The sequence below is a fragment of the Anabrus simplex genome, chromosome 10, assembly GCF_040414725.1.
Source record: "Anabrus simplex isolate iqAnaSimp1 chromosome 10, ASM4041472v1, whole genome shotgun sequence".
NCBI classification, from domain to species: Eukaryota; Metazoa; Arthropoda; class Insecta; order Orthoptera; family Tettigoniidae; genus Anabrus; species Anabrus simplex.
The window spans coordinates 106,608,084-106,620,524 of NC_090274.1; the positions used below are offsets into that span (position 1 = coordinate 106,608,084).

The following is a 12,441-nucleotide window of genomic DNA, read 5'->3' on the forward strand; positions in this document are numbered from 1 at the left end:
TTCTAATGGAGTAAGTTTTAAGTTTGTGAAAAATGGTCTAATAGTTCTTAAGTCATTATTACAAGTTATAAATCTCATTTTTCAACTGTATTGGAGTTCAGAGTAATAAATTATTATATTTATAATATATTTGAAGAACCACCTTTTCAATACACAAAATCCTTATGTTTAAGATGAAACCATTAAATCACAAATTGGACATGTTTCGCTCAATCTTAGTGAGCATCATCAGCAATAGAAAACCTAAAACATTGGTAGGTCAGGGCCCTGATCCTGGTGTATATCACAGAAGAATGTCTAAAATACATTGGTAAAATGTATGAATTTAACACTTTAAAAATAATCAATAAGATTATTTATGTCTATTAAAACAAAAATTAATCATTCAAATTGTTTAAAATGTAAAACGGAATGGATGGCTTAAATGTTAAAAATAGTTTATAGTAATTAGATGTTCTTAAAAATCGTTGTCCAATATATCTACGTTCGATTGCACTAAACTGTTTATGATAAAACCAGTTTTTAATATCTGGGCGAGCTCTTATTATAAACAATGTTGCTGTTTTTTAAAAAATAAACATGATGAGAAACACCAAAACTCACACATAATGGTTGAAAAACGAAGTCCACTGGTAACAAAACGTCGTGTAGATCGGTGTAAATTAGCCCTTATGGGATTCCTTGCGCTGTAATTTCAGCCATTATTTTGTGCAGTAATGTGTTGATTGTTCTCCTAACGGAGAATTACTGATTTAGTATGTGAAATTAAATCGGATGTATCCTGTAATAGAAGAAAAAAGAGAGGGGGGATATGAGTGTCATCTATTGGAAATTTGAGGAATGTAGCACTATAAGGAGATAACGGAAAGCGCTTACCCATGTGTGAACTGGTCCCTTGGTTGTTTATTGAGGTTTGATGGTAACTGGCTTACTGCTGCGTGTGTTGTACGTATGCAGTCATGTGTTATACGAATGCGGTCGTGGAGACGGGGAAGGTAGCGGTAAGGGGAAGGGGGGCGGGGCATTACGCGAGTTATCGGCCAATAGGGAGGATGCAGTGGTAGGAAGCGTTGTGGGTGTGGCTACTGTTGCTGCTGTTGCTACGGGAGGATTGAAAGCATGTTTATAATGGAAAATCTTCATGAAATTATTAGCATTAAATCCGAATTTAGCAATTAATTTGGGGATTTGCTCAATTATGGGGCTGTTAATGTCCAAGACTTCATTTAAATTACTATTTTTATTAAAGTATTGGTCCAAAGAAATGTAAACATTTTCATAACCTGTCATTAAACTGCTTTTATTTACGTATTTGAGTATTTGCATATCCTGATCGATAGTACTGAAATTATGCCCTGTGTCCCTCATATGAATACTCATAGAGGAATGCTTTCTGTGTTTCAGGGCATTATGTTCTAAATACCTTATTCTAAAACTGCGGCCAGTTTGCCCTATATAAGAAAAATTGCACTGTGTGCATTTAAGTCTATATATTCCCGAGTTTGAGAATTTGTCGTAAATTGTATTGACGGAATTGGAATTGTAAAAGATATTACGGTTGGTGTTACAGGTTCGGTATGCAATGTTAATATTATGCTTATTTAATGGTTTAGTGACATTGTGAACAGCTGGGTTGGTGAAAGTAAAAATAGCGAAATTTGTTTTTTTTTGTTTTTTCGGGAACTAGTGTAGTTGAACTCTTTAATCTAATTTTACCTATGATTCTGGTGATCATATCAGGTTTAAAACCATTTGTCATGGCTAGTTCTTTGATGAAACGTATTTCTTTTTCTCGATTAGCTTTAGAAAGGGGAATGTTCATGGCCCTGTGAATCAAGCTGTAAAATGTTGCTTGCTTATGGGAGTGAGGGTGCAAAGATTCGTTTTCTTATTGTTATAGGGGCGGCAGATGGTTTCCTGTAAATTTGGTAAAAGAACTTATCTTTATCTCTAGTCAAAGTTAAGTCTAAAAAGTTTAAGGATGTAAAAAACTGGTTTTATCATAAACAGTTTAGTGCAATCGAACGTAGATATATTGGACAACGATTTTTAAGAACATCTAATTACTATAAACTATTTTTAACATTTAAGCCATCCATTCCGTTTTACATTTTAAACAATGTGAATGATTAATTTTTGTTTTAATAGACATAAATAATCTAATTGATTATTTTTGAAGTGTTAAATTCATACATTTTACCAATGTATTTTAGACATTATTTTGTGATATACACCAGGATCAGGGCCCTGACCTACCAATGTTTTAGGTTTTCTATTGCTGATGATGCTCACTAAGATTGAGCGAAACATGTCCAATTTGTGATTTAATGGTTTCATCTTAAACATAAGGATTTTGTGTATTGGAAAGGTGGTTCTTCAAATATATTATAAATATAATAATTTATTACTAAGTCATTATTTACGTATATAACAATTAATCGAGATTCAAATTTGGCTGATGATGCTCTATAAGGGAGCGAAACATGTCCCATATATAACTTTTTAACTAATGGAGATATTTTAAATGTGACAACATTATAATGTATTGAACAGGTGGATTCATAATAAAACTTATTTTATATCAATATAGTCATATCCAACAATATTAAATATTAAAAAGGAGCAATTTGATTCCATTCTGAAAGCCCGGTGACTACACAGTGCCCTGAGCAAAGTGCCAAAAACTTGTTCGGCGATACAATCAAAAAAGTAAAAAATAAACCTCCAAACTTTGACATAATGTAGATGCTTTTAATGTGCAAAAATTTGGCGAAACTCATTCGATCTTCAAGTGGAACTGTCAAAATGCGCCGTCTCCTGATTGATGTGAGCACACTCTTCTTTATGATTTCCGAGGATACCCTAAAGAATACCAGCAGAATGAGATGCTAAGATGGTCCCTTATATAAGTTTGCTGCCGATCGCTTTTCCAGAACGTGCTCTAACTATCGTAGCGCCATCCTTTCGAGAGATACTGTTTCTTGAAAAACGCCTCATCGAGGATTTAGCGTTGATGGGACTGACATTTCTGGATGGTTGACCTGGGAAATGGTTTCTTTGAGGACGAATAATGCGGGATTTTTACACAATTTAATTAGGGTGTTCCCAGGACCACATATTTTGAACGAATAATCTGGGAAAACGTAGTTTCCAGGAATGGATAATCAAAGTTCCACTGTATTATATAGGTGACTCTTCAGAATATGCTTTGACTCTGGCTGGTGGCTGCCAATGTCCTATTTGCTAATATTGTAGTATCAGTGTTAAGTACGCTGAAACAGAAAATAAACACCGAGAAAATATATGATAGTGGTAAACAGTTCAGTGCTGATGTTATTCAGAGTGACGAGTCAGTTCTGTGGTGCAATGTTTGTGATATATCAATAAATTGATACAGAAAAAAACACCAATACAATCATGTTGTGCAGTAAATAGCTAGGGCAAAACGTGAAGAATAAGGAGGCTATATGAAATTTCTTAAATGGGCTGTTGTGATGGATGTAAAGCGAGTATTGGATGGTACTGCAAAGCAGATACTCGAACAGAGCTTAGCACAAAACCCTGATGTTAAGGATGTTGCAACAAACAGGCATTTACTACAAACTAAAAACAAAATGTGCACCACTGTTGACGTTGAACATTCCATTTCTATGTATAAGTATTTACTTAGTGACCGGAGATGCAACCTCACTGAAAATAACATCGAAATGTTATCTGATTTGACAGTTTACTGGACATGTGATTTTAGTAACACTGTTCTGGGACTCGTTTCAGGCAAATTTTTAATACTTGACAACAAGAGTGAATTCTGTATTCTTTTATATGATGTAAAATTGGTTTTGGTGATGTTTGTAAGGATATTTATGTTTAAAATGTGCACCTTATTCGACTAAATTAAAACAGCTTTTTAACCAAAAATTTTCACCTAAAATTCCTAGCTCTATTAATTACACATGATCACATGGAAAGAGAGGATGTTGAAATCTTCAACTGTCTGTTACAGACAAAATGACAGTTACACGTAAGTTCCTTCATCCAAAACTGTCATATACCTGGGGTCTTCCTGCTTTGTACTGCCCCTCCCGTACAGTGGAACAACCTTCTCCTTACTTATTGCCGCTTTACACACAGGACACACTTGTCTGTTGGGACGTGTTTCCAACCACTGGTGAAGACAGGGCCAGCTGAAAAGAAAAAAAGAAACTAAAGCCAATGGTTGGCGTGAAGACAAAGATAGTCTAAAAATGCGTATTGTATAAGAAAGGCATTCATATGATTTTACAAAGTACGGTACTTTTTAAGCCCGATTTAAACTTTTTGAAGGAAAAAGTGGGAGTTATATTGCATTCAGGGTCGTCTTGGATGAAATTAAACACACACTTTCACGTAGTATCAGATTTCGAAAAATAAACAAGTAAGCCGTAGTGTGAATATCAGTAGTACAATCTACGAACTTCATTGTATGATCTGTATTGATACAGTTAAAACTAAGAAACAATGTTAGGTTTTGCTCCACCCAATCAATACACATCACTTTACAAGTGAAAAACTATTTAATTAAAAACATATTAAATATTTTAAATATTTAATTAAAAAAACCTAACATTGTTTCTTAGTGTGGACACGGGTGTTCTGGTTAGGTTCATGGATAAGTTTTTTTAATTATTATTATTATTATTATTATTATTATTATTTTCACTTGGATTTATTTTACACTTGCATCTTTATAAAAACAATGAGTCTTTCTTATGTATAAGAATCCCAGAATCAAAATGCTAACATTCAATTTTATACGCAGTTTCATAGATTCAGATAACCTAGTACCTGTACAGCAATCTTCTTGTTTATGTCGGCCCTCAATGAAGATTGACTCCTAGTTTTTTTTTTTTTTTAATTCCCAGTAAGTGTCAAGAAATTATTGCCATAGTTATTAAAATATACTATGGAATTGTATGTTGTGAAAATGAAGATTGTTGTTATACTGCTTGAACTGACACAAGGTTGATGAGTAATAATTTGTACGTGAATACTAGTTTGAAAGCTACATAATGCCACACCGTGGTAGATATTTCCAAGAAGAGAGGAGTACAAGTATATATTAGTTGTTCACACCCACAAGTTCACTGCACTAATCTGACTGATAGACATGTTATAGAATATAACAAAGCTGTTTAAGACAACCAATTTTTGAGCAGGATTATTAATATCTTACCAGTACCAAACTTCCAGCAACCAAATACCAGAACACCAGGTGGAAAAAATACCTTAACAATAACAAAACTTTCTGTAAAACATCAAATCCAGAATATGTGATGAAAAGGATCCACCCAATACTGGAGTGGAGGAGGTGAGGCAAAGAAAGAGTAGGAGTGATTGTTAACAAAGCGCTGGATGAAAATGTGGATAAGGTAGACCTAGAAGCCAGATAATTTTTCTAGTACTCTCATCAACATACTGGCGTCTAGCCTTCTGAAAAATAAAACATGGCAGTAATGGCAATAGTGAAAAATGAAAATCCACAGCCTGTTTCCAGTCATTCGACCAGATCAGGAATGGAATGAATGAAGCCTCCATCTAGTGGCGAGGATATTGTGATGTTATTGTTTTATACATTAAAACAATTACCACGAAAAGTGAACTGAACTACATTAAGACATGACACTATGTACACAAATAAACCAATTCTTGCATACTTATATTTTGATACTGTTCTAAGAAACTTGTAAATTGTAAAATGTAAATAACAAAGTGAATATTGTCCACAACACCAAACTGTACACCTATCTACCTATCAAAGAAAATATGACAAGGAAGATATCCTTATTGTGCCTTTTGTGTCCATGCACATGTCTAGGACATTCATATGCTGGCAGCATTAGAATAAATTCCACAAGAGTACTTTCTATTTCACTTTATAATAGAAACTCTATTAAAATAATAAATTTAATAGCAAAGGAGATTCTATTTTGATAGTAAAGGAGAATTGAGGATATTATTCTTGTAATTTACGTTAGAAGTACCGTATAATCCCGAATACCACCCACACTTTTCCCCCCAAAATATAGGTTCTAAATCTTGGGTGCGGGTCATATTCAAGCCGTTCATTCTCGTAAATATTTACTAGGTTTAAGTGAAGTGTTGAAATAGATTTGAATACGGTTACCGTACTCAATATACCACATGTAAACAGATTTTCAGATCTTATTGCGGTTTGGTTGCGTTCTAGGAAACAAGATAGATTTTTCTCAATACGGTTACAGTGGCATGTAGACGTGAAATGTAAGGTAAAGAAATATGGTAAATCAAAGAATATGGGTAAATATGCAGTAAATATGAAAGCCGCTGCTCGATCGTAATTTGTTTCACAAGTGTTGCTGGCATGCCGGGTGCGCGAATAGCTGATCTCGCAGGATATCGTACTTTGCAAGAGTCGAGACTGTTGGTTATGGAAGTCTACCTTGCTCACATTCGAGTTCCGTATCTGTACCATGAAAGTGCTGTCTCGATAGTAAGCGATGGATTCAAAACGGCGTCTGCGGTCATTGTATGAGAAACTTAAAGTTGTAAGCGAAGCTGAAATATACGGAAATCATGCTCTTGACAGAAAGTGTGATATTGACGAATCCTGTATTCGTGATTTGCAGAAGGAAAAACTTCTAAAAAGTAACGGTGATTGCAGAGCATTCCACAGGCGAAGTGCAGTGTTTCCGGAAATTGAAGAACAACTCCACAAATTTGTGATAGAAAAACGTGACTTAGGATATGGTGTTTCTAGTGAAATGTGTCAATTGAAAGCACTAGAGATCTCAAAAGAACGCAAAACACAGGGTTTAACTGCAAGCCAAGGATGGATCTGAAACTTTTATCAGAGAAAGGGATTGTGCAATCAGAGACGTACGTCTATTTCACGTCGTCTCCCTGGGGCGTATGAAGAAAAATTAACGGCCTTTCAGCGTCACATTAATTCATTTCATCATCATCGTTGACCAACTCCAGTTTCCCAGGTGTTGTATACGAGCCCCTTCCATTTTGTTCTGTCCATGAACCATTCTTCGTTCACAATCCGCTCCCAATCCGTTCATTTGAGGAAGCAAAATTCTTATTTGCTGTCACAAATTGGGAATGCTGACCAGACACCTGTCTATTTTGAAATGCCGTTGGAAAATACAGTGGATACGAAGGGTTATACAAGTGTAACCATCAGAACAGGTGGTAACGAAAAGCAATGATGCACAGTACTGTTGTGCGTATTAGCGGATGGAACCAAACTCCATGTGTGGTTCTGAAAAGGAAAACACTTCCGAAAGGAAACTTGCCATCCGTTGTTATTGTTTGAACACATGAGTCCGGCTGGATGGGCAGTGCGTTAGTTGAGGACTAGGCGAAGTGCGTTTGGCAACATCGCCCAGGAGCTTTGTTAAAAAAAAAAAAACTAAACATGCTTGTGTTGGACAGTTACCGAAGACATACAACTGACACCGTAAGAGATATTATGAGGAAAAGAAAAACCAATCTTGCGATAATTCCCAGAGGACTCACTTCTATTCTACAGCCGTTGGATGTGTGCGTGAACCGGCGTTCAAAACAGCAATGAAACTGTCGTACACCAAATGGATGTCTGATGGTGATCATGCGTTAACATCAACCGGACGAGTGAAGAGGCCTGAAGTGGGGACTAATACCCAGCTGGATCAAGACCACATGAGCGTGCGTTTCCAAGGATCTAGTGTCCAAAAACTTTAAGAAATGTGGAATTTCAAATTCAGTGGGCAGTAGTGAGGACGACTATTTGTGGAAAGATGCCAGCGACGAAAGTTCCTATGGTGAAACTTCAGATGACTATGCTGAAATGTGAATGATCTGAGTATTGGACCAATTTTATTTACAATTAATAAAATCATTAAAAAAATCGTATGTTGATTGAATTTATATTTGTGCTATATTTGAAGAAAAAAATAGGTATGTAAGTTATTTGATTTTTGAATTTTTTCCGTATTTTGCCGTCTCATATTTAGGGTGCGGGTCTTCTTCGGTGGTGGGTGGTATTCAGGATTATACAGTATATTCAAGTTATTTCTATGTCAATAATACTTTCTTTACGAGGGGTTTTCTCGACACCCGAACATTGTACTTAACATTAATTTTTCTTCTACTGTTTATATAATGCAGTCTTGATGATTACTTAACATAGTAATAACATTAATATCAAAACAGGAGTCACCCATATTACCAGTATCCCCACCGTTACCTATCCTCATTCTCTTGTTCAACCTAGTTTGATAAATCGTATGGAGTGTCAAGGAGGTTTCGTATGTGCTTTGCGAAAGTTCAGTGGCACCATATAAAGAGGGAGATTATACTCTGCTGGAAAGAGAAGACGCCAAAGAAAGAATTTTAGCCGCCATGGTGACCAGGATTTGTCGTGCACTGAGGTAGACTGCGTTAAACAATCAGAGAACAACTGAGGACGGAAGGGTTAAGACTTCATCCAAGTTTATGTACCCCAAATTGGAAACAGTAAGGAAAATACAGAGGAATTCTTGGAGACACTCGGAACGGAATCACCGATGTGGAAGTGATGGGAGACCTCAATGCGCAATGGTCCTTCTGGATATGGGAAAAGAAACAGTGAGGGAGATAAGTTGATTGATTTTTGCAAGAGGAATAGAATGATTGTGAATAACACATGGTTTAGACAGAGGAACAGTAGAAAGATTAGATATGGCTAGGGTGAAAAAAGGACAAAAAGATATTGATTATTTTTTGGTTGAGAAAAAAAAATCGTAAACAGTAAATCGATGTAACAGCACTACCAGGCGAGGCGTCTGATGCAGACCACAGAGTAGCGATAGCAAAATTTAAAATAGGTAAAATTATGAGAACAGTGAAATTAAAAGAAATAAGAAAATACAAGTATGGGAATACAGAGATAAAGGAACTCAGGAGAAATTTCAGGAGGAATTACAACATGATGGAAAGTGTGGAAGAAGAATGGACCAAATTTAAGACCACATTTGTAAGCTGTGCAGAAGATTTGTGGCAGAACTTCAGCAAGAATCAAGGAAAAGCAGACACCTTGGTGGAATGGAAGGATGAAGGAGGTTGTTAAACAAATGAAGTAAGCATGGCAAGGACAGAATAGAGATAGGAAATAAGGAAGAAAGATTAAGTATCAGGAATTTAAAAGTAAAAAAAGGTCGAAGAGATTCACACAAGAATTGGAAAAGGATGTAAATGGTGCAAAGACGATATTTGGATTGATAAAAAATAAGAGAAAAGAAAAAATATTACACAAAATAAGTGAAGGGAGTGGAAATGAAATAAATGAAATAACAGAAATAAAGAATGGATGGAAAATTACTTTGATACTCTCCTGAATGTGAGAAGAGAGTGTAGTGGTGAATGAGGATGGAGAGCGAGGTGGAAATGGCTGATAAACAAATGAAAAGCAGCAGGGATGGATGAAATACCATATTTACTTTTGTATTAGAACCCCCCTGGCTTTCTGGGACAAAGAAAATTAAAATAATAAATCTCGCATACAAGACCCCCCAACGTAATTCGTCAGAGAAGAACGATTCTGCTTCGAAGCGGCTACAAGCCTTACTGCAGCTCCAATGACATCACACAAATTTGTGAATAGTTTCGACCATACGACCCGCGCAAAGTCATGCGGTACATCTGTTTTTTGTAGTTAAGAAATGTCGCCTCCATAGCGTAGGCCTACTGCAGCTCTGATGACGTAGAAATATGTGAATAGTTTCGTGTCCGACCTACGTAATTAAAGTATGCATCAGTCATGCATTCTATATGTCTCGTTTTTGTAGTTAAGAATGTCCGCCAGCATAATGGTTAGCACAGTTAGCTGCCGTTCTCGGGGGCCTGAGTTTGATTCCCGGTACCGTACTGCCAGAGATTTAAGAAGGGCAGGAAAGCTGATATGCGGTAAAAATGGTACATGCAGCTCCCCTCCATTGGGGGCTGCACCACCTTGGGATGAGGAAACAAGGTTACTTTAGTTAAGAAATATTCACGCTTGATACTATTAATATAGCAGGGGAGATCATTAACAAAGTGATCTCGTAACTCGGGCCAATATAGCCCACATAATCTTTGGAGAGAAGTAGGTTTAAAACATGATTAAAACAATCCAATCATAACAATTGTTTTACCCGCTAACGTACCTAAATAATGATAATAGTATTGATTTTACGTCCCCACTTAACTATTTTTACGATTTTCAGAGATGCCAAACAGAACACATTGTGGGTTAATAAAAAAGATATGGAGGCACTGAACGTGCGAAATGAAACTATGATGATAAAATCCATTACCGCCACACCTGTAGATATCCATAAATGTGACAAGATTTCCTGTTATTTATTTTCTTCCTCCGCCGTGGAACTTCAACACTAGTAGCATACATAACATAAACAATGTGCTCTCTCTTATCTCAATTACAGCTGTTTAGGTAAATCCTGACATGATAAATGTAGAGAACAAGCATGAAATACACTTAGAAATAAAGGTCTTGCTTTCAATAGTCGCAGGTATCCAAAGAATGCTTCCGATCACTATGTATTACATTCGGAAATACAACTCGTAACATACGCTAGTTATCAGCTAGGGGTTTGGCATGCTTTTTACAGCACAGCTGCTACACATACACCAACTAGGAATAACAAACATCTCCAGAAACCATTTGCAAATAGATTCTCACTGTTTGGACTCTATAATCGGGAACAAAACTACTGTAAGTTACAGAAAGATGGGATATCAAATACTCACGATTGCCGTGAAGATGACATTGTTTGGAATGACGACACGCCAGTAGCAGGGAAGACGACGATAATTCAATGATCAGGTTTGCTGTGTGGTAGGCTTACTGCTTAACTGACAGACACAAATGACTGTACGTTCTTTTGTATTAATATTGCAAGTTTTTACGACCGCATGCCTTTCCTGACATCAACCTCATCAGAGAAGTTACGAGATGAAATGAATAACGTGATAAGAGTAACTAAAATAGACTATATTTACTTTATGTGCAGGCCTAGGCCTAAAAGTCATGTGTTCACCATTTATTCTTTTTAAATTTAGAAATACTGCCTTCCAACAAAAACAGGCAGTAAAACTCAGAATACATTCGTAAGCTTGTTAAAGAATAGTGTCGAATGTTAACATGTACAATTTATAGCTTTTCATAGCCTAGAAGTCATGTGTTCACTACACGAAATTTGAGGTTATCACATATTGCCTACCCCCCACCAATTTTCTTGGCTGTAAATGTGAAAGAGAAAAAAGGTGTGTACTACGAGAGTAAATACGGTATGTGTGGAAATTATAAATGCAGCAGGACCCTCCCTCCCCAGACTCAGCGAGGTATCCCACCTCTACCACCTCAAGGGCAGTGTCCTGGAGCGTGAGATGTTTGGTCATGATGATACCTCACCACCTAGGCGGCCTCACCTGAACAGGGTCCTTGTGCGGGAATTGGAAGTTTGAAAGGAATAGGCAAGGAACGCGGAAGGATGTGGCCGTGCCCGTAAGTTAGGTAGCAACCTGGCATTTGCCTGGAAGGGAAGTGGGAAACCACGGAAAGCTACTTCGAGGATGGCTGAGGAATCAAACCCCCTCTACTTCATTGACATCCTGAGGCTGAGTGGACCCTGTTCCAGCCCTCATACTACTTTTCAAATTTCGTGGCAGAGCCGAAAATCGAACCCGGGCCTCTGTGGGTGGCAGGTAATCACACTGTTGTCACATGTAGCCAAAATATTTAAGAGAATAATAGAAAGGAGGATGAGATGAAGGCATGGAAAGGAATTTAGGACAACAGTAGTATGGCTTTTGACAGCGCAGTCAACAATAAACCCTATAGTTACAATGAACTTACTGATGGAAAAACAGTGGGAATATGGAAAACATCTGGTGATTGTATTCCATAATCTAGTGAAAGCATGCGATAGTGGTAATTGAGAAAAGATGTGGGAAACCCTGGAGAGAAAATCAGTAATGTATACAAACTGTTCCAGTTGTGTCCAGACTCCAGTTGGGAGCACAGATTGGTTTAAAAACCAAACCATACAAGGAAGTGTATTGTCTACTTATATTCAGAATGGTCATGGATGAAATTCTAAAGGAAACAAACGCAGTATATGAAAATATTGTCTGCAGATGACAGTGATCCGGGGAGTCAACAATACAGAAGTGCAAATCGAACTAGAAACTTTAAGTGACAATAATGTGAAATAGGGTATGAAAATCTGCGTGGGGAGGAGCATAACGGTGGTGATGACAAGAAGAGAAGAAGGAAAAGGATTTGCTAGTATCAGGGGACAAAACCTTGTGGTTGTTGAATGCTTCAAAATACAGTAGAACCTCGATGCATCATTCCCGGAACGGTCGTTTTCCCGTATCCATCGTTCAGTTTATTCGGTC

At 36.9% G+C, this 12,441-nt stretch overlaps 1 protein-coding gene across 3 annotated transcripts in view; it reads right to left on the bottom strand.

Moving 5' to 3' along the window:
- The window catches only part of LOC136882445 (E3 ubiquitin-protein ligase RNF185), a 63,650-nt gene that overhangs the window by 31,511 nt on the left and 19,698 nt on the right, over positions 1-12,441 (bottom strand). For all 3 annotated transcript variants that reach the window (XM_067155101.2, XM_067155098.2, XM_067155100.2), the window contains exon 3: positions 4,053-4,184. In XM_067155101.2, the coding sequence (XP_067011202.1) occupies positions 4,053-4,184 (132 nt within the window). The remainder of the gene's footprint in view (positions 1-4,052; positions 4,185-12,441) is intronic.